Source organism: Oreochromis niloticus, unplaced genomic scaffold (assembly GCF_001858045.2).
Source record: "Oreochromis niloticus isolate F11D_XX unplaced genomic scaffold, O_niloticus_UMD_NMBU tig00003628_pilon, whole genome shotgun sequence".
Taxonomy (NCBI): domain Eukaryota; kingdom Metazoa; phylum Chordata; class Actinopteri; order Cichliformes; family Cichlidae; genus Oreochromis; species Oreochromis niloticus.
This window is the reverse complement of record NW_020327911.1, coordinates 34,577-57,716: the sequence shown is the minus strand read 5'-3', so window position 1 is coordinate 57,716 and position 23,140 is coordinate 34,577. Positions and strand designations below refer to the sequence as shown.

Sequence of the window (23,140 nt, the reverse complement as noted above, 5' to 3'; positions counted from 1 at the left end):
AACAACTACAACAGCTGCCCCAAACAAACAACTACAACAACTGCCCCCACAACAAACCAACTGCAGCTGCCCCAACAACAACCGCAACAACCACAACAGCTGCCCCAACAATAACTACAGCTGCCCCAACAACAACCGCAACAACCACAACAACTGCCCCAACAACAACAACCACAACTGCTGCACCAACAACTACAACTGCAACCCCAACAGCAACCACAACAACTGCAGCCCCAACAACAACAACCACAACAGCTGCCCCAACAACAACAACCACAACAGCTGCCCCAACAACAACTACAGCTGCCCCAACAACAACCGCAACAACCACAACAGCTGCCCCAACAACACTACAGCTGCCCCAACAACAACCGCAAACAACCACAACAGCTGCCCCAACAACAACTACAGCTGCCCAACAACCACAACAGCTGCCCCAACAACAACTACAACAACTGCCCCCACAATAACAACTACAGCTGCCCCAACAACAACCACAACAGCTGCCCCAACAACAACTACAGCTGCCCCAACAACAACCACAACTACAGCTGCCCCAACAACAACCACAACAACTGCAGCCCCAACAACAACTACAACAACTGCCCCCACAACAACAACTACAGCTGCCCCAACAACAACAACAACAACAGCTGCCCCAACAACAACTACAGCTGCCCCAACAACAACCGCAACAACCACAACAGCTGCCCCAACAAACAACCGCAACAACCACAACAGCTGCCCCAACAACAACTACAGCTGCCCCAACAACAACCACAACAGCTGCCCCAACAACAACAACCACAACAACAACCCCAACAACAACAACCACAACTGCTGCACCAACAACTACAACTGCAACTCCAACAACAACCACAACAGCTGCCCCAACAACAACTACAGCTGCCCAACAACAACCGCAACAACCACAACAGCTGCCCCAACAACTACAGCTGCCCCAACAACAACCACAACAGCTGCCCAACAACGACCACAACAACTGCCCCAACAACAACTACAGCTGCCCCAACAACAACCGCAACAACCACAACAGCGGCCCCAACAACAACTACAGCTGCCCACAACCACAACAGCTGCCCCAACAACAACTACAACAACTGCCCCACAATAACAACTACAGCTGCCCCAACAACAACCACAGCTACAGCTGCCACAACAACAACCGCAACAACCACAACAGCTTCCCCAACAACAACTACAGCTGCCCCAACAACAACCGCAACAACCACAACAGCTGCCCCAACAACAACTACAGCTGCCCCAACAACAACCACAACAGCTGCCCCAACAACGACCACAACAACTGCCCCAACAACAACTACAGCTGCCCAACAACAACCGCAACAACCACAACAGCTGCTCCAACAACAACTACAGCTGCCCCAACAACAACCGCAACAACCACAACAGCTGCCCACAACAACTAAACAGCTGTCCCAACAACAACTACACAACTGCCCCCACAACAACAACTACAGCTGCCCCAACAACAACCGCAACAACCACAACAGCTGCCCCAACAACAACCACAACTGCCCCAACAACAACAACCACAACTGCTGCACCAACAACTACAACTGCAACCCCAACAGCAACCACAACAACTGCAGCCCCAACAACAACAACCACAACAGCTGCCCCAACAACAACAACCACAACAGCTGCCCCAACAACAACTACAGCTGCCCCAACAACAACCGCAACAACCACAACAGCTGCCCCAACAACAACTACAGCTGCCCCAACAACAACCGCAACAACCACACAGCTGCCCCAACAACAACCACAACTGCCCTAACAACAACAACCACAACTGCCCCAACAACAACCACAAACAGCTGCCCCAACAACAACTACAGCTGCCCCAACAACAACCGCAACAACCACAACAGCTGCCCCAACAACAACTACAGCTGCCCCAACAACAACCGCAACAACCACAACAGCGGCCCCAACAACAACTACAGCTGCCCCAACAACCACAACAGCTGCCCCACAACAACTACAACAACTGCCCCCACAATAACAACTACAGCTGCCCCAACAACAACCACAACAGCTGCCCCAACAACAACTACAGCTGCCCCAACAACAACCACAACTACAGCTGCCCCAACAACAACAACCACAACAACTGCAGCCCCAACAACAACTACAACAACTGCCCCCACAACAACAACTACAGCTGCCCCAACAACAACAACAACAACAGCTGCCCCAACAACAACTACAGCTGCCCCAACAACAACCGCAACAACCACAACAGCTGCCCCAACAACAACCGCAACAACCACAACAGCTGCCCCAACAACAACTACAGCTGCCCAACAACAACACAACAGCTGCCCCAACAACGACCACAACAACTGCCCAACAACAACTACAGCTGCCCCAACAATCGCAACAACCCACAACAGCTGCCCCAACAACAACTACAGCTGCCCCAACAACAACCGCAACAACCACAACAGCTGCCCCAACAACAACTACAGCTGCCCCAACAACAACCGCAACAACCACAACAGCTGCCCCAACAACAACCACAACTGCCCTAACAACAACAACCACAACTGCCCCAACAACAACAACCACAACAGCTGCCCCAACAACAACTACAGCTGCCCCAACAACAACCGCAACAACCACAACAGCTGCCCCAACAACAACTACAGCTGCCCCAACAACAACCGCAACAACCACAACAGCGCCCAACAACAACTACAGCTGCCCCAACAACCACAACAGCTGCCCCAACAACAACTACAACAACTGCCCCCACAATAACAACTACAGCTGCCCCAACAACAACCACAACAGCTGCCCCAACAACAACTACAGCTGCCCCAACAACAACCACAACTACAGCTGCCCCAACAACAACAACCACAACAACTGCAGCCCCAACAACAACTACAACAACTGCCCCCACAACAACAACTACAGCTGCCCCAACAACAACAACAACAACAGCTGCCCCAACAACAACTACAGCTGCCCCAACAACAACCGCAACAACCACAACAGCTGCCCAACAACAACCGCAACAACCACAACAGCTGCCCCAACAACAACTACAGCTGCCCCAACAACAACACAACAGCTGCCCCAACAACGACCACAACAACTGCCCCAACAACAACTACAGCTGCCCCAACAACAACCGCAACAACCACAATAGCTGCCCCAACAACAACTACAGCTGCCCAACAACAACCGCAACAACCACAACAGCTGCCCCAACAACAACTACAGCTGCCCCAACAACAACAACCACAACAGCTGCCCCAACAACAACTACAGCTGCCCCAACAACAACCACAACAACTGCCCCAACAACAACAACCACAACAGCTGCACCAACAACTACAACTGCAACAGCTGCCCCCACAATAACAACTACAGCTGCCCCAACAACAACCACAACAGCTGCCCCAACAACAACTACAGCTGCCCCAACAACAACCACAACTACAGCTGCCCCAACAACAACAACCACAACAACTGCAGCCCCAACAACAACTACAACAACTGCCCCCACAACAACAACTACAGCTGCCCCAACAACAACCACAAGAGCTGCCCCAACAACAACTACAGCTGCCCCAACAACAACCACAACAGCGGCCCCAACAACAACTACAACAGCTGCCCCAACAACAACTACAACAACTGCCCCCACAACAACAACTACAGCTGCCCCAATAACAACAACCACAACAACTGCCCCAACAACAACAACCACAACAGCGGCCCAACAACAACTACAGCTGCCCAACAACCACAACAGCTGCCCCAACAACAACTACAACAACTGCCCCCACAATAACAACTACAGCTGCCCCAACAACAACCACAACAGCTGCCCCAACAACAACTACAGCTGCCCCAACAACAACCACAACTACAGCTGCCCCAACAACAACAACCACAACAACTGCAGCCCCAACAACAACTACAACAACTGCCCCCACAACAACAACTACAGCTGCCCCAACAACAACAACAACAACAGCTGCCCCAACAACAACTACAGCTGCCCCAACAACAACGGCAACAACCACAACAGCTGCCCCAACAACAACCGCAACAACCACAACAGCTGCCCCAACAACAACAACCCCAACAACAACAACCACAACTGCTGCACCAACAACTACAACTGCAACTCCAACAACAACCACAACAGCTGCCCCAACAACAACTACAGCTGCCCCAACAACAACCGCAACAACCACAACAGCTGCCCCAACAACAACAGCTGCCCCAACAACAACAACCACAACAGCTGCCCCAACAACAACTACAGCTGCCCCAACAACAACCGCAACAACCACAACAGCTGCCCCAACAACAACTACAGCTGCCCCAACAACAACCACAACAGCTGCCCCAACAACGACCACAACAACTGCCCCAACAACAACTACAGCTGCCCCAACAACAACCGCAACAACCACAACAGCGGCCCCAACAACAACTACAGCTGCCCCAACAACCACAACAGCTGCCCCAACAACAACTACAACAACTGCCCCCACAATAACAACTACAGCTGTCCCAACAACAACCACAACAGCTGCCCCAACAACAACTACAGCTGCCCCAACAACAACCACAACAGCGGCCCCAACAACATCTACAACAGCTGCCCCAACAACAACTACAACAACTGTCCCCACAACAACTACAGCTGCCCCAACAACAACCACAACTACAGCTGCCCCAACAACAACTACAGCTGCCCCAACAACCACAACAGCGGCACCAACAACAACTACAACAACTGCCCCCACAACAACAACTACAACTGCCCCAACAACAACCACAACAGCGGCCCCAACAACAACTACAACAGCTGCCCAACAACAACTACAGCTGCCCCAACAACAACCACAACAGCTGCCCCAACAACAACTACAGCTGCCCCAACAACAACCGCAACAACCACAAACAGCTGCCCCAACAACCACAACAGCGGCTCCAACAACAACTACAACAACTGCCCCCACAACAACAACTACAGCTGCCCCAACAACAACCCCAACAGCTGCCCCAACAACTACAGCTGCCCCAACAACAACCGCAACAACCACAACTGCTGCCCCAACAACAACCACAACAACTGCCCCAACAACAACAACCACAACTCCTGCACCAACAACTACAACTGCAACCCCAACAACAACCACAACAACTGCAGCCCCAACAACAACTACAGCTTCCCCAACAACAACAACAACAGCGGCCCCAACAACAACTACAGCTGCCCCAACAACAACCGCAACAACCACAACAGCTGCCCCAACAACAACTACAGCTGCCCCAACAACCACTACAACAACTGCCCCCACAACAACAACTACAGCTGCCCCAACAACAACCACAACTACAGCTGCACCAACAACAACAACCACAACAGCTGCCCCAACAACAACTACAGCTGCCCCAACAACAACTACAACAACTGCCCCCACAACAACTACAGCTGCCCCAACAACAACCACAACTACAGCTGCCCCAACAACAACAACCACAAGAACTGCCCCAACAACAACAACCACAACTGCTGCACCAACAACTACAACTACAGCTGCCCCAACAACAACCACAACTGTTGCACCAATAACAACCACAACAACTGCAGTCCGAACAACAACTTCTGCTGCCCCAACAACAACCACAACTGCTGCACCAACAACAACCACAACAACTGCATTCCGAACAACTTCTGCTGCTCCTCCAACAATAACCACAACAAGTGCGCCAACAACAACAACTACAGTTGCCCCAACAGCAACCACAACTTCTGCACCAACAACCACAACAACTGCAGTCCCAACAACTACTACTGCTTCTCTAACAACAACTACAACAACTGGGCCAACAACAACAACCACAACTGCCCCTACAACAACAACTACAGCTGTGGTGACAACAACCACAACTGCAACTGTTGCTCCAACAACTACTACAACTGCAGCCCCAACCACAACCACAACAGCTGCCCCAACAACAACCACGACCACCCCAACAACAACCACAGCCACTATAACAACATCAACAACTACCCCTACAACAATCTCAAGTATCCCGACAACAAGTACAACCACTACAAAAGCATCAGCAACTACCCCAGCAACAACCACAGCCACTACAACAAGATCAGCAACTACCTCAACCACATCTACCCCAACAACAAGTACAAGTACAACCACTACAACGACAAAAGCAACTACCCCTACAACAACCTCAACTACCCCAACAACAACTAGAACTACTGCAACAACCACCTCCTCTGCCATGGTCAACAACATCAGCTTCCTTACAGTAGTTCTGGTTCTGATGTCACATGTACTCAGCTCATATTTTTAACATTTTTAAGTTCACATCCTGAAAATGAAGTAATAAACCAAAGTACATGTGAAGATTTGAAATTACTAAGAAACCAAGTTGTAAAGCATACTTTAATTCTTATTTATTGTATTTTTTTTGGGGGGGGGTTTGGTGTTTTTTCCAGACATCTTTGAAGTATCCCTCCCTGAGATGTTGTTTGTATGTGTATCATCCAAACATGTGATCAGGGGACTGACATTAAAAATATTGTGATGTCTGCTGTCTCAACACTGATCTTATCATTGCACCTTTGAAAACTATCATAAATAAAATCTCTTTGCATTGATTAATGAGTGTCCCCTGACTGTTTTATGATGAGAATGATTTCTCTTAATAATAGTTTCTCTACAAATCTGTTCACAGTCACAGCGGTAAAATGTAGCAGGTCACTTCTGAAAAATGTCACAGAGCATGTGTGAAACAGCACTGCAACAGTGAGTGTTGTTGGCTCTTTCAGGAGGACAAAAGCAGGGAGACACTTGCATTCAAGCTGTTTCTGTACACACCTTTAACCAGGACGATATCTACCATTACTTCACCTGCACATATTTATATGGATGCTGATGTTATCTCATGTTGCTGGCTTATAAAACATCTCACTTGCTTTCACTGTGGTGGACAGCTTACAAGTAACGAGTTCTATTAAATTATAATGTAACTTCATATGTCTAAGACTTTAGACTGCAGTGTACATGTGGTACCAAAAGTTCAGTTGATCAAACACTTTGTCTTCACTACAGTTGCATGAAGCTGTCAGATACAGCTGCCCCAACTACAGCTACTGTACCTACAACTACCTCTGCTGCAAAATGAGCTTCATCTCAGTAGCTGTGTCGCTTATGTCACATGTACCTCATAAAGATTATTAATGTTGTTCAGCTCACATCCTGTAAGTGCAGCGATTAAAAACTGAAGGACGTGAAAATGTGAAACGTTTAAATGAGCTGAGTTATGTTAGTGTCAGGGACTGGCTGTGTGCAGGGAGGTGAGGACCCAAACGCAAGACTCACAACATGCATAGATAAACTCAAAACACAGCTTTATTAACAGAAAGGCACAGGGCGATATAAAACTGCACCGGGGAGAACTAAAACTAACTCACAAGGAGGCACAGGGAAATCACAGGGAAATGCACACAAAACTGAAGGGCGATGCGACACGAAACAGAGGGCAATTCTCACATAAATACACAGAAGATAATAAGGGACATGGCAATACACAGGGAGCACAGCTGAGGACAATTACGCATAAAAAGGGAGGACACAGAACTGAAAATACTCAGAGCTATATGAACACAGGTACACAGAGGAAGATAAGAAGCAAAGACATGGGGAAATCTAACAACCAAAAGCCAAACATGACAACCTTGGGACCAGGACTAAACTAACAAGGTGGACTCAAATCATAATACAAAATGACAAAACACAAGAAACTGAGACCGCTGGGTCATAAGACCCAGGATCATGACAGTTAGTGTGTGATTCTGACTGAGAGATCGATCGACAAGTTCATTCAGGAACATTTGACATTCATCTGGGATGTCTTCTTGCGAAGATATAAACAAAAGTTCCCTTATACATGTTTAATGTTATTTGGTTAAGAGTGGCATTAATGTGGCAGACCCTTCCTCTGAATGGAGTTAGAAAGGTGGGCAGGTGGTGGAGTAGCTTCAGGGAACTGAGCCAGTATGTTCCTGGTTAGAGTGCATACATATACCACCACTCTGGGTGTGTCTCCCCACCCAGCTAGAGGTGGATGACATAGCTTGACAGGGAGGGGTCCAGATGAGAGGCACAACCCAGACTGGTTTGTCCAAATGCAGGTGCAGTGGTTTCATTCAGGCCAGATAAAACTGCATGTTCTTAAACTCAGGTACACGTGTAGCTTTTAATGCAGTCCAGTAAACCTGAAATATAAAGTCACCCCCTTTGTGGCTGATAAATCCCTGTTTTTCTTTCTTTGGATTCACTTCAGTGATTTTTTTTGTTCAGCTGTCACACAGGTATGTAACATCTCAACATGAGGGTTAGCATAGCTACACTGCTCCTCACACATAACGGCCCAACTCACTTTTCTCTGCTGTTTCTTTTCCAATAAGTGTGTGGATGTATTTCTCACACCTCAGTAAACTGGGATGCATCATACTTATTTTCACATTATTTAATGTGAATTAAAGGATTCCACATTTATTTCTTAAGAAGAGTTCCATTTGGCGATTCTTATATTTTTGTTTAAATAAGGCACCATACAGCTGGAATATTTAAATTGCACTTCAAGGAGCTTCAGACAGCTCATGCTTCATATATAATTTTTCTACTTATATGAGTCATGTTCTGTCATGTGCTTTTGCAGAGAACTTTATTCTCAAGCTTAGTCTTAGTTTGGGAAACAGTTTTGTTGGACGTCAGGTTCAGGGTCCAAGTCCAGCTGTAGCTTTGAATGATCCCCCTTTTTCCTTTTAACCATCACACTGCCTGACTGCTCCTCTCTTTATGTTTTATGCACGTAGAGTCTTCATCATGAGCTCAGCAGGTTTGCTGAAAACTGGTGTTGTGTGTTGGAACTCTGTCTTTCTAATAATCTCCAACATGACAGCTGTAGATCCTGTCAGTCCTGAAATCTCTACGTTGCGTGGTGGGACTGTAGATATGACTTGTACTGACATGCCTGAAATCTTGCAGGCAGAACAGTAACACTCACTAAGGAGACAATGATGAAGCATTTCAAGTTAGTTTTATTAATATAGCGGCACATCACAAAAATTGCCTCAAGAGCTATATTGTAAGGTAGTCCCGACAATAATACAAAGAAAGGAGAGAAAACCCCAACAATCATACTAACCCTCTTTGATCATGCGTTTTGGCAATAGTGGGAAGAAAAAAACTCCCTTTTCACAATAAGAAACCTTCAGCAGAGCCAGGCTCAGGAAGGGTCATCTGCTGCGAGCGGTTGGAGTGAGAAGCGGAAGACAGGACAAAAGACACGCTGCCTTGACAGAGTCAGAGATTAATAATAACTAATAATTCATGATACAGAGAGGTCTATAAAAAACACAAAGTGAGTGAAGAAGAAACACGGACACGGACACGCCGTCGGGGCTGAAAGCCGACAGCTCACTGATTTTGAAGCGTCGGTGGGCGCTTTGTGTTTACGTGCTTTTTGCACTAGATTCTGAAGCTGCAGGTTTTATCTCTCTCCAAACAATATTGACTGAACCAGCAGCCAAAGACGATCCAAACTACGCTTCACATTTCGCTTCACATAGACATTGTCACGAATTCCCTCTGACTTTTGCTGTTTTGCTTCCACCACGATAAAATTACACTTCATGTAGAGCTCTCTCTCTCTCTCTCTCTGTCAGGAATAGCTTCCCATCTAAAAATCTCTGTTTTTTGCATTATTCGCTTACTTAATACCCACCAGTATACGCTGTCGGACGGTTTTTTTTCTTTCTTTTTTTTTTTTTTTTTTTACTTACTTCCGACAAGAAAGCCTCATTTCTGCTGTTCAATACTGAACAAATTTAAACTTTTTTAAAATTATGCAAAATTTCAAAATGCTTAGCTGTGTCTCTAATCAAACCTCTGTAACTTTGCTCTGCTTCACTTCGTTTTTGATCTACTGCACAATATTTTTAAGGTCATCTGCTATAAAAACCCAGACCAGGAAAACCGCCTTCATGTTTTTCTGTGTTTTATTCTCAGTTACCTCGACACAAAAGAATCTGCTGTGATGCTTACACCTTTGATAAAGTCTCAAAAGTGTCAGCTTTCTTCATATATATATATACATAAAAAAAAACAAAAAAACACCCAGCACGCCCCTGCGGGCGGTTTATCCTTCAAGCTCGGGTCCTCTACCAGAGGCCTGGGAGCTTGAGGGTCCTGCAGTATCTTAGCTGTTCCCAGGACTGTGCTCTTCTGGACAGAGATCTCCGATGTTGTTCCCGGGATCTGCTGGAGCCACTCGCCTAGCTTGGGAGTCACCGCACCTAGTGCTCCGATTACCACGGGGACCACCGTTACCTTCACCCTCCACATCCTCTCGAGCTCTTCTCTGAGCCCTTGGTATTTCTCCAGCTTCTCGTGTTCCTTCTTCCTGATATTGCTGTCATTCGGAAACGCTACATCGATCACTACGGCCGTCTTCTCCTGTTTGTCTACCACCACTATGTCCGGTTGGTTAGCCACCACCATTTTGAACGTCTGTATCTGGAAGTCCCACAGGATCTTAGCTCGGTCATTCTCCACCACCCTTGGGGGCATCTCCCATTTTGACCTTGGGACTTCCAGGTTATACTCGGCACAGATGTTCCTGTACACTATGCCGGCCACTTGGTTATGGCGTTCCATGTATGCCTTGCCTGCTAGCATCTTGCACCCTGCTGTTATGTGCTGGATTGTCTCTGGGGCATCTTTACACAGCCTGCACCTGGGGTCTTGCCTGGTGTGATAGACCCCAGCCTCTATGGATCTTGTACTCAGAGCTTGTTCTTGTGCTGCCATGATTAGTGCCTCTGTGCTGTCTTTCAGTCCAGCTTTGTCCAGCCACTGGTAGGATTTCTGGATATCAGCCACCTCCTCTATCTGCCGGTGGTACATACCGTGCAAGGGCCTGTCCTTCCATGATGGTTCCCCGTCTCCCTCCTCTTTCTTGGGTTTCTGCTGCCTGAGGTATTCACTGAGCACTCGGTCAGTTGGGGCCATCTTCCCAATGTATTCTTGGATGTTCGTTGTCTCATCCTGGACTGTGGTGCTGACACTCACCAGTCCCCGGCCCCCTTCCTTCCGCTTAGCGTACAGCCTCAAGGTGCTGGACTTGGGGTGAAACCCTCCATGCATGGTAAGGAGCTTTCTTGTCTTGATGTCAGTGGCTTCTATCTCCTCCTTTGGCCAGCCTATTACCCCAGCAGGGTACCTGATCACGGGCAGGGCGTAGGTGTTGATGGCCCGGATCTTGTTCTTACCATTCAGCTGACTCCTCAGGACTTGCCTGACCCTCTGCAGGTATTTGGTGGTTGCAGCCTTTCTAGTGGCCTCTTCATGGTTCCCATTCGCCTGCGGGATCCCCAGGTACTTGTAGCTGTCCTCTATGTCTGCAATGTTGCCTTCTGGTAGTTCAATCCCCTCAGTTCTGACTACCTTCCCTCTCTTTGTTACCATCCGACTACACTTCTCCAGTCCGCACGACATTCCAATGTCATTGCTGTATAGCCTGGTAGTGTGGATCAGTGAATCGATGTCTCGTTCACTCTTGGCATACAGCTTGATGTCATCCATGTACAGGAGGTGGCTGACAACCGCTCCGTTTCGTAGTCTGTATCCGTAGCCAGTCTTGTTAATGATCTCACTGAGGGGGTTCAGGCCTATGCAGAACAGCAGTGGGGACAGAGCATCTCCTTGGTAGATCCCGCACTTGATGGTGACTTGTGCTATGGGCTTGGAGTTGGCCTCTAGTGTTGTACGCCACATCCCCATTGAGTTCCTGATGAAGGCTCTTAGGGTCCTGTTGATCTTGTACAATTCTAGGCATTCCAGTATCCAGCTGTGGGGCATTGAGTCATAGGCCTTCTTGTAATCAATCCAGGCAGTGCACAGGTTGGTCAGTCTGGTCTTGCAGTCTCGGCTGACTGTTCTGTCTACCAGTAGCTGGTGTTTTGAGCCTCTGGTATTCTTGCCAATCCCTTTCTGTGCCCCACTCATGTATTGACCCATGTGCCTGTTCATCTTAGCCGATATGATGCCTGACAGGAGCTTCCATGTAGTACTGAGGCAGGTAATTGGTCGGTAGTTGGATGGGACCGGTCCCTTCTTGGGGTCCTTGGGGATCAGGACCGTCCGACCGTCGGTTAGCCATTCCGGATGTCTCTCATTAACTAGCAGCTGGTTCATTTGTGCTGCCAGACGCTCGTGGAGTGCAGTCAGCTTCTTCAGCCAGTAGGCGTGAACCATGTCGGGCCCTGGTGCTGTCCAACTCTTCTTACTGGAGACCCTCTCTTTAATATCTGCCACTGTGATGGTTACTGGACCCTGTTCAGGGAGGTGGCTATGGTCTGCCCTCAGATCCACTAGCCACTGAGCATTGCCGTTATGGGTTGCGTCCTTCTCCCATATGCTCTTCCAGTATTGCTCCATCTCCAGCCTTGGTGGTGCTGTTCTCTTATTGTTCCCTTGCCACTGAGAGTACACCTTTGCTGGTTCTGTGGAGAACAGCTGGTTTATTCTCCTGCCTTCTATCTCTCTGGTGTACCTCCTCAAGCGGCTGGCCAAGGCTGTGAGTCTTTGCTTGGCAGTTTCCAAGGCCTCAGGTATGGACAGCTTGCTGTATTTCTTATGCACCTTCTTTGTTGCACCTTTCTGCAACTCCGTTAGTTGGCTAACCTCCCTCCGTGCTACTTTGATCTTGCCCTCTAGTCTCCTTCTCCATGGAGGGTACTGCCCCTTGTGGCTGTTCAACTTGTAGCCAAGCATCAACATATATATATACATATATATATATATATATACTGATAAGTGATCAGAATTATAATATTTCTGACTGTCTGAGGCAAAATTTCCCTGATTCGAATTGTGGATCGAATTGATTCGGGACCTTGTGAATCGGAATTGAATCGATTCTAGAAATCAGTGACGATACCCAACAATAGCCTACACCTATTGCAGCATAACTAAGGGAGGATTCTGGGTCACCTGATCCAGCCCTAACTATATGCTTTAGCAAAAAGGAAAGTTTGAAGCCTTCAGTTGAAGATCTGAGGACATTTTAAGAACATATTGTTATATTAAACCATTTTGTGTCATCAGTTTGCTGTGTGAAGATAAGATAAGATAAGATAACCTTTATTAGTCCCACAGGTGGGAAATTTGTTTTGTTACAGCAAAAGTGCAAAGTTATGTAGCAGAAATTAGAAAACTCTGGAATGCAATAAAATACAATAAAATAAAATAAAATACTATATACAATAGAAAAAAATAGAATAGAATACTATGTACAACTGAGTAGGAAAATACAAAAATACAACTTCGTCAGAAGAAGAATTGCACAAGAATTGCACATATAGCAGTCCTATTGCACATGTGTGGGTTTGTGGGTTTGATCAGCTGCAAAAATCTTTATTGTGGAGTGTGACAGCAGTGGGGAGGAAAGACCTGCGAAATCTCTCCGTCCCACACCGTGGGTGCCGCAGTCTCCCACTGAAGGAGCTGCTCAGTGCTGTCACAGTCTCATGCATAGGGTGGGAGATGTTGTCCAACAGGGATGACAGCTTAGCCACCATTCTCCTTTCACTGACCACCTCCACTGGGTCCAGAGGGCATCCCAGAACAGAGCTGGCCCTTCGGATCAGCCTGTTCAGTCTCTTCCTGTCCCCAGCAGAGATGTTGCCACCCCAGCAGACCACACCATAGAAGATGGCTGAGGCCACCACAGAGTCATAGAAGGTCTTCAGGAGTGGGCCCTCCACTCCAAAAGACCTGAGTCTCCGCAGCAGGTACAGCCTGCTCTGCCCTTTCCTGTAGAGGGCGTCTGAGTTATGAAGCGGGCAAGATTGGACACAAATGCACACTCGCAGACATTACTTTAACATGAGAAACACAGCTTTATTGCTGGCATTCACAAATACAAACAGACTGGAAAGACCACAGGCAGAACGCACAGCAGAGAAATGATGGAGATTGTGACCATGGACAGAGAGAAACAGAGGCTTAAATACACAAGGAATCATGAGGGAACCAGAAACAGAAGGGAAACACAGCTGGTGCTAATCAGACACGACGAGAGAGAGGAAGCAAAGCTGAACATACTCAGCATGGAACGCAACACTGTCACAACAGAGTTTAGGCTGAATAACGCGATATCGATTCATTAAATTCTGAATGATTTTTAAATATAAATTTTAAATATAAATGAATTTCAGGTTAAAGCTCACAGAACAATTTAAACAACCACCAAACAGCTAAAACAGTAAATGAGAGCAGGTAAACGGATTCAGCACAAAGACGTAAACACAAAGCTTGGATCGTTCATTCAACGGCATATACACAGACACGCCGTCGGGGCTGAAAGTCGACATCTCACAGATTCAGGTGCTGCAGGTTTCGTCACTTTGACAAAAATTGACTGAACCAGCAGCAAGAAAAGATCCAAACTAAACAAACTACAAAAACATACTTCCTGCACAGCTCTGTCTCTCTCAGTGTATTTCAAGAACAGTTTCCCATCTCAAATCTCTGTTTTCTGTATTATTTGCTTGCTTATTACACAGCAGTCTACTGTTGTGTTCAGTGCTGTCGGCCTCCTACAACAAAGCCTAATTCCTTCTGTTTGATACTGAAGAAATTTAAATTTTTTAAAATGTTGCAAAATTGCAAAACTCTTATCTATGTCTGTAATCAAACATCTGTAACTTTGCTCTGCTTTATTTCTGCAGCATCAGGTAATGTTCCTCTGCTGATTCATGGTTTTCTTCAGTTTGTGATCAAAGGAGTTTGCAAAGAAAAGCGTCTGGACTTCTTTAAGTTGCTTGAAGACGTTTCACCTCTCATCCGAGAAGCTTCTTCAGTTCTAAGGTCAAATGGCCGAGAGTCCCAGATATAAACCCAGTGGGAGTATCCCCCCAAGGAGGGACAAAGGACCCCCTGATGATCCTCTAATCACATGCGCCCAGGTGTGAAAGCGGGTGTGGGACCTAATCAGCCAGGGTTTCGGGTGAGCCCATTGTGAAACCTGGCCCCACCTTGTCATGTGAATTCCTGAGGTCAGATGGCCCAGGATGTGAGTGGGTGTTAAGGCGTCTGGGGAGGGAACTCAAAACTGGATTATAGATGGCAGACAGTTGGTGTCGTAAACCACCGCCTCTGTTCAAAGATGGTCGCTCACAGTGGACATAGATGGCCTCTTTCACTCCTCTTTCAAACCATCTGTCCTCTCTGTCCAAAATGTGAACATTGGCATCCTCGAAAGAGTGTCCTTTATCCTTAAGATGCAGATGGACTGCTGAGTCTTGTCCTGTGGAGGTGGCTCTTCTATGTTGTGCCATGCACTTGTGAAGTGGCTGTTTGGTCTCGCCAATGTAGAGGTCTGGGCATTCCTCGCTGCACTGTACAGCATACACCACGTTGTTAAGTCTGTGTTTTGGAGTTTTGTCTTTTGGGTGAACCAGTTTGTGTCTGAGTGTGTTGCTGGGTCTGAAGTACACTGGGATGTCGTGCTTGGAGAAAACTCTCCTGAGTTTCTCTGATACACCGGCTACATAGGGGATGACAACGTTGTTGCGTCTGTCTTTCTTATCCTCCCTCGCTGGTGTCTGATCTTCTTTTCTGTGCCTCTTTGCTGACTTTATGAACGCCCAGTTCGGATAACCACATGTTTTCAGTGCTTCCTTTACATGTGTGTGTTCCTTCTTTTTCCCTTCAGGCTTAGAGGGAACATGTTCTGCCCTAGGACCCTACACCACCGGGCAGAACATGTTCCCTCTAAGCCTGAAGGGAAAAAGAAGGAACACACACATGTCGGATAACCGCATGTTTTCAGTGCTTCCTATTTTTATTTTAAAAATAGATAATAAAACTTAATAAAATGTTGTATTAGATGAAAAGGTTTATCCAAACCTATTTGGCCACTTGGCTCTCATCAAACAATGCTTTAAATCTATTTTAACCTCACATTCAGATCCAGTGAACGAACTCTGGACTTGCAGCTTTGAACAAAAAACGAGAGAAGATTTGGTACAGAAGACAAATATAAACGTTTCATCAATCGTTCATAGAATTGTCAAAAATGAGTCAGAATCGTTTCTGACAATTGAGGCCCCTGGAACGTTCTTCGTATGTTTTCTGCTCGCTACCAACTTCTTGTCTTTAAATTAGCATCCCCCTTCTGGTACTGCAACTTCTGCAGTTCACATTTTGGACAGGCAAAGAGTGAAATGGGTCTGGGTGCAGTTTCCCCCTCCAGGGGCAAGGGTACCCAGACCCGGTTCTTAGAGTACGCTTGGGGAGAGTGATTGTGTGTACAGCGTCTCTTTATGTCTGTCTCCACGTTGGTTGAGTGTGGAATAATTGCTTATGAGAGCATGAGGGTGGGAATGGATGTTTGTATCTGTGTGTGCCTGTATGTCTGTGTCTATATGTCAGGTTGGGTATCAGACCCCACCTCTCTGGGGACATCTCAGGCCCTCCAAGGTTTGGAGGCCCATCTCCCCCCACCACTTCCCCTGCCGGTGGCGGACGCCCTCAGACATCGGTGCGTTGGTGGTTCTGTGTGTCCGGGGGTGGGCGCCCAGGTACACACCGGCTCACTCCTTGGCGGCTGCTTATCGGGGCCTGGAGCCTGGGGCTCGCTCGGTCACTCAGGCACAGCTGGCTGCCGGCGGAGCTCACGGGCATGTCACTGCAACCCCCCCGGCTTCTGCTCCGCGGCTGCTGAGTGACCCCTCATCTGGGGCTCTCCTCAGCTCTTTCTGGGATAGTGGCGCGGCTGCCCCTCTGTTGGTCTTCCTTGGTCTCTTGTGTTCTGGGGGCCTCTGGATGTCTGGAGTTTTGATCTCCTCCATACCTGCGTCATGCCCTGGAGGACGGGGCAGTGGCCCCCCACACCCTCTAGCAGATCATTACATGAAGGAACCTTTAAAAAAAAACAAAAAAAACAAGCGCGTTCATGCTCACAGGTGTACACACAGGTGATCACACACAAACTACACCCTTTTTGGCTCTTACCTCAAAGCACACTGTGCGCTGTCGATCTTACGTGCTGCACAATAATGTTTAATATTTAGTATTTACTGTCATATTCCCATAGATCATTGTGATGATGTTTATTACTCTCGTTTTCTTCTGCTTGCTTTCTTCTTTCTTTCTCAACAGGTGATCCAGGTGATTGATATATGTATTTTTTGTCTGCTTTTTCTGTTGGTTTTTGGTTTTTTGCCCTTTTCCCCGTCCCTCTTCCCCGCTGTTTTTCTTTCCCTCTTTCTTTCTCCCCTTTCCTTCCCCCAGTCAAGTCTGTCCCGTATTCAGCAAGTGAAAATAAAATAAACAATAAAAGGTGAATCAATTGGACCATTACGGCGAGGCTGGGATGGTCCATTTGGTAAAGTAAATCCGTTGGGCATCTTTCTTCGCCTTTAGACAATAATTCTGATGGCAAAAGAGCCAAACGGGACAGGGTAAAAAAAAAAAAAAAAAAATGTGAATGTGAGTGAAATGGGCACAGTGGACTTGCGTGTCTATTACAGCAAAACGTGTCTATTACACGTTTTGCTGCGATACTGGGTTGCTCCATCCATCCTCTGCTAGTGATGCCATGTTTAGTTGTTCGCTGTGTGATTTTGATAGTCATGTTCTCCGTGCACCCTTTTCCCTGATTGTTTGCATCTGTGTTCCCAGACACTGACTCAGTGTACGAGTCCAGTTTGTTCTTTTGACTTTTGTCAGAGCATGTGTTTACAATCTCACATGTTTCCAGCCATTCTTAGACTCTGTTTTCCTTTCTTTTTTGTTTTCATGCAGAGGAACTCAGAGTATGACTTGGCAAATATACTGTATTGTAAATGTGATGTATTATTATAGAGAGAAACTCCCAAACTAGCAGGTGTGTCATTTCTACTATTGTGCTCTCCTTTGTTAACTGTCAGTCCCTATAATGTGAGCAGAAATGCATCAAATGTTTGCCCTTTATTCAACAGTTAGCTTTTCTGCCTGGAACCAGCCTGGGTTGATTTCATTATGAAGTCATCAGATAGGATGGTTTCATAAGGAAAGATTACGTAACCATGCAGAAATCAACCAGATTTTTTAAAAGACACTCTTTTCTGAGTAGATAGATACATTTTTATGTGAATACAGAGAAACATGTTCAACTCAGTGTCTTGTATGCAGTGTCTTACTGCTCCTCGGTCACATGACAGCCTGTCGTTGGCTCTGGATGTGCAGTACAAACACACAGGCATTGTTCTGTATCATTGTTCTGCTGGTCTTCACATTCTGTGCTCCAGAGAGCTCACTGTTCTCACATAAACCTTCAATATGCAGCAGGAGAGGAATCCTTTCACTCTGACCACATTCAAAAGACATTTTAGTTCTCCCAGCTTTAAAACGAAACCTGAGTCCTCATCCATATCAGATCATAACTCATTTGAGAGCCTACATAAATTATATCTGTCTGATTTAACCCCGACTCTCTTTGACATGATGAGCTCTGAAACCTGACTGAAACTCTTCAAATAAGCCATTCCTCTGCAGATGATCTGTTAGCTGTTTGACAACTACTCTTTCAAGGATGTTTGATATGAAAGGAAGGTTGGAGATTGGCCTACAATTAGCTAAGACAGCTGGGTCTAGAGATGCTTTTTAACTTCTGCCATCTTGAAGGCTTGTGGTACATTACTGATAAATACAGGCAGTATAACATTGTTACCTGAAAACCCTCTGCTGTCTGATCATTTCCTGATAACATTTACATTTACAATAATTGATTACACAACAGTGGAGAGTAGACTTTATCACAGTAGATGTCTTTCTGAAAGTGCTGTAACTAAGTTTAAGAATATAATCCACCCACTGTTATCATCTTCAATGCCCTGTACCAACATAGAGCAGAGCAGCTACCTGAACGCTACTCCAACAGAGGTCGATTATCTTCTTAATAATTTTACTTCTTAATCTACTCATAATCATCTCCAACACATTCTCACTCCCAAAGCGTAACATTTTACGCTAGGTGGCAAATCGTCTGTATATTACGCTTCCAGGCACCCAACAGGTCCCTATATGACGAGATCAGAAAAATGAGGAAACATTAGAACCGTTTGGAATGAATCTACACATGTACATTTGTTTTACTTAAATTGCTCTGGAAAACACTATTTAACATTATTAAAGTGCTGGTTAAGGTTAGGGATAAGGTTATGGTTAGGGCTGGAATACATGGCTGGAACAAGTATTACCGTGGGAGCATCATTCTACTGGATTTCATGCATAACCTGGTGTGTAGCATAAGAATGCAAACGATCACCTTTTGCTTTCCTTAGGAACACTGCGGGACATGACAAATCATCAGTATATTATGCCTGGGGAGTGAGAACGGGCTGTCATTTCACAGATGTAACATTATCTACAGCTACTTTCAGTTACATTGATATTCATTTATAGTCTTTTTCTCTAATTGATCTTTCTGAGTTAACTTCAATTATTACTTCCTCCAAACCATCAACGTGTCTTTTAGACCCCATTCCTACAAAACTGCTCAAGACTTATGCTGCTGGGGAATTGTAAGACTATGAACATGAAATTATCCCTTTTTTATTTTCATTAATTGTTTTTTTTTATGTACAAACATTTATGTACAAACAAAGACTAATTGTCTTTTGCCATGTGGCAAATATGGCACTTTACTGGAAAGCTTTATTTTTAAAATCACAGAACCTGTTAGATTTGTATTGTGATTGTCATTTATGCCTAGAAATATCTACTCACATATGCTTAGAGTTTTATAATCAGTTGTAGATTGGTAGAGGTTTGATCCCTAATAGTCTGCAAACTTTGTGTGCATTCCAGAGCACTCTGGGAGCATGGGAGAGGTCGTACCTTGTCTTATTGTTTTATGGTAGGATAAACGTATCTATATCTGTTTTAGGCTAAGTGCCTTTTGTTTAGATGAACTGCTGGACTTCCAGACCAGCAGGTTTAGGGAAGTCATTTATGGGGTCATGCTTTGACCCCCCCCACCCACACACACACACAAGGTATTCTTTGTTCTCATGTATACCTATTTAAGATGTCATATGTTAATGAACCTATGCATATTCATGTAACCACAATAAAAGAGCAGTGTTACGGGGGAGCGGAGGAGAGCAACTGGGGTCAAGCGAAGGAACGGCGTTTGTTCAGTTCTCTCCCGTGCACGTAAAACATAAAGAACGTTGCCTACTCGTGTCTTGCTTTGCTGTGTAATTACATTGTCTTCAACGTTCCAGCGAATCGGTTTAAGCTACAAACCTATCAGAACCAGCCAGTTCTAAGACATTTTTTGATATCTCTATCTCAAAATACAAATCCTCGTTCATTTCACACATTCATCCCCAGCACTACAGTGTGGGTCACATAACTGCCGTATTGATGGACTGACGAGTAAGGTTCAGTTAACATAAGTTACTTTTACATGAAATGTTTTGTAGGAAGTCTTTTGTAAATATTGCGCAGAGATGTTTAAGATAAGATAACAGATAAGATAACCTTTATTAGTCCCACGCGTGGGAAATTTGTTCGTTTGATTCACTGTGTGCAGCAGCTGCTGACATCAGTGATCAGAACCAGGGACATGTTTAACAAAAGCATGTAGATTCTTTTTTATTCTCCTGGTAAATACCAACAAGCTGACTGACAGGACAGTCTATTACAGTCTGATGATGCATTTAAGCAGCAACACACCCAATGCAAAGAAATATTCTATACTTTAGGGTGGTGACTGTCTTCATTCACTCTTTTGTTTTGATTGTTCTAGTATCTCTTTATAGCACCAAGAAATCAAAGTTGTTTGTTATGGTTATTTTCATAATGAAAACATCTATTATGAATGTGCTGTTTATTGTGAGGATGATTCTGTAGGACTTCAGTGCTTCGTGGTTGCCTTCTTGGTCACCCTGAAGGTCATTTTCTTCACTTTCTATGGTCTCTATTGATTCTTTGTTGGTAAATTAAACCCTTTTAGGTATATCAAATTGAGTCTATCTGAGTTGAAGTTAAAACCCTCCCATGAACACTGAAGGAGAGTCTGACTGCAGGTTTGAAATGAAAGTAGGTTGAACAGGCTAAGAAGGAGTGCCGTCATTTACTGAACTGGCAAAACAGTGATAGCAGTGCAGTAAACAGCACTGGAAAGTATGAAGAGCTGCTTGCTTCTTAGTGGACTCACTGCAATCATCACTTTTAATGATTTAACATTGATTCTAAACTGTGATCAGACAGATTGAATCTGTGTACATAAACTCCAGTGGGCATGCTTCCAGTACAGTCTTTGAGTTCCAGCCTTCTTTCTTCGAGTTAACATAAAATTACAAATTGGAGGTCTAATTATCTTTTAATAAACATGTTATAATTGTAGATGACTCAGTTTATTAATTAAAAGAACAATGATGGTTTGTATCTACTCCAGCCTCCACTCAGTGTTCAGTGTGTGCAGTAGTGATGTGTCGGTCGCGAACAAAACGGCTCTTAGAGCCGGATCTTTGACATGAACGATGCGAGCCGGCTGCTTATCGCGAGCCGTGGGTTTTTTTTTCTTTCTCTCACCCTCTCTCGCACTTTTTTTCCGCTTCACTCCGCACGCGAGCCTTGTGCTTTGCGCTGGGAAGAGGGGCGGTAGTTACACTGGCAGTAGCACAGGAACAGAGCGGGAGGGAGAGAGAGAAAGAGAGCCAGGGACAACAACGTCACATTAGAAAGGTATAGTAATCATCCACAACTATTTTCAGTTACAGATGATAAAAGATTCAGAAAGTTTATTCATGCAGGCCCATATGACAGAGAATCTTCTTTTTGTTTTCATATTTTAATTTATATTTAATTGTGTTGTGGTTTGCAGTGTTTTGTGTTGTTTCACTTTAAATTTGTTTAAAAGGAAAAACCTGAAAATTTAAATAGTTAAAAGTTGAAATGTAAATAGTTGGTTTTTGTATTATATGATTTATTTATTACATTTTATGTGGAGTGAATAAATAAAAGTATATTTACGGTGGCCCCTAGAGACAAAGCACGTACAAAAGACAACACAAGTGCTCCAGGATGCTAGGGGGCAGTGTTGAGCTTTTGTTACCTAGTGGCTACACAAGCCAGCAAGTACCAACGACCGGATATGGTGTGTGGTAGTAACAGGTAAATGAACATTTTTTTTAAAATTATTCTAATATATATGAGTGCCTGTGTATAAATACACAGACAATACACATATGCTTTCAATTGTGTAATTTAAGTGATCTAGGTAGTGTTACGGGTCCGAAATTGAGGATGAGAGTAAAACAATGATGGTCCAGAAGAGGTCAATCAAACAATTGATTTTAATGAATGCACGCAGCGTGGAGAGGTGTAAACTGCAAAACAGTTGTACATCTCTACCCAAATTACACTCTAGATTGCTTTTATAACATCAGGGTATTGTAACGCCCCTTCTTGCGTTTACAAGCACATAATTTGCATGTACAGAACATTCATGTATTTTAAGAATTAACTGCAACATAGAGGTTCCTCCTTGTGGCATACTCTTAAGAATATGGTGATGATCTAAGGCCTTTGAGGTCACCATGGGCTGGACATCCTTCCGTCACCTGTAACTAGGCAAACTCAAATGCAACAAGAAGCTGAATACATTCAGGCCTTTGCTCAGCTACTATTTTACTATACCAATATACTCAGCATATGAGTTATGATATATATATATTTAACTCAATCATTTTAAAGTAGTTATAACTGCACCTGTAATAAACATGTTAATATTTGATTATGATAACCCCTATAATATAAATTATACCATAATGCCAGCAGCTTCAATAAACACTTTGATGAAATGATAATTAATGCAATGATAAGATGATGGTTATGTAAAATAATCCCTATAATTCTACAATTCCCCCTTTTGACGTCTTCCAAAGACGTCACTACACCATTCCCAGGTCCACTACCTTCGCTCTGACCCTCTCTAGCCGCCCCCTGACTCAGCTAATCCGACAACA

At 45.1% G+C, this 23,140-nt stretch overlaps 1 protein-coding gene across 1 annotated transcript; it reads left to right on the top strand.

The window, feature by feature from the left end:
• Positions 1–2,119: 2,119 nt before the first annotated feature.
• Positions 2,120–6,296, top strand: LOC109200899 (ataxin-8-like; the record flags this gene model as incomplete). The annotated part of the gene is made up of 3 exons (XM_025904707.1): positions 2,120–2,278; positions 5,252–5,302; positions 6,111–6,296. Coding segments are annotated over 3 exons (396 nt in total), but the record flags the coding sequence as incomplete, so codon positions are not given.
• Positions 6,297–23,140: the final 16,844 nt, after the last annotated feature.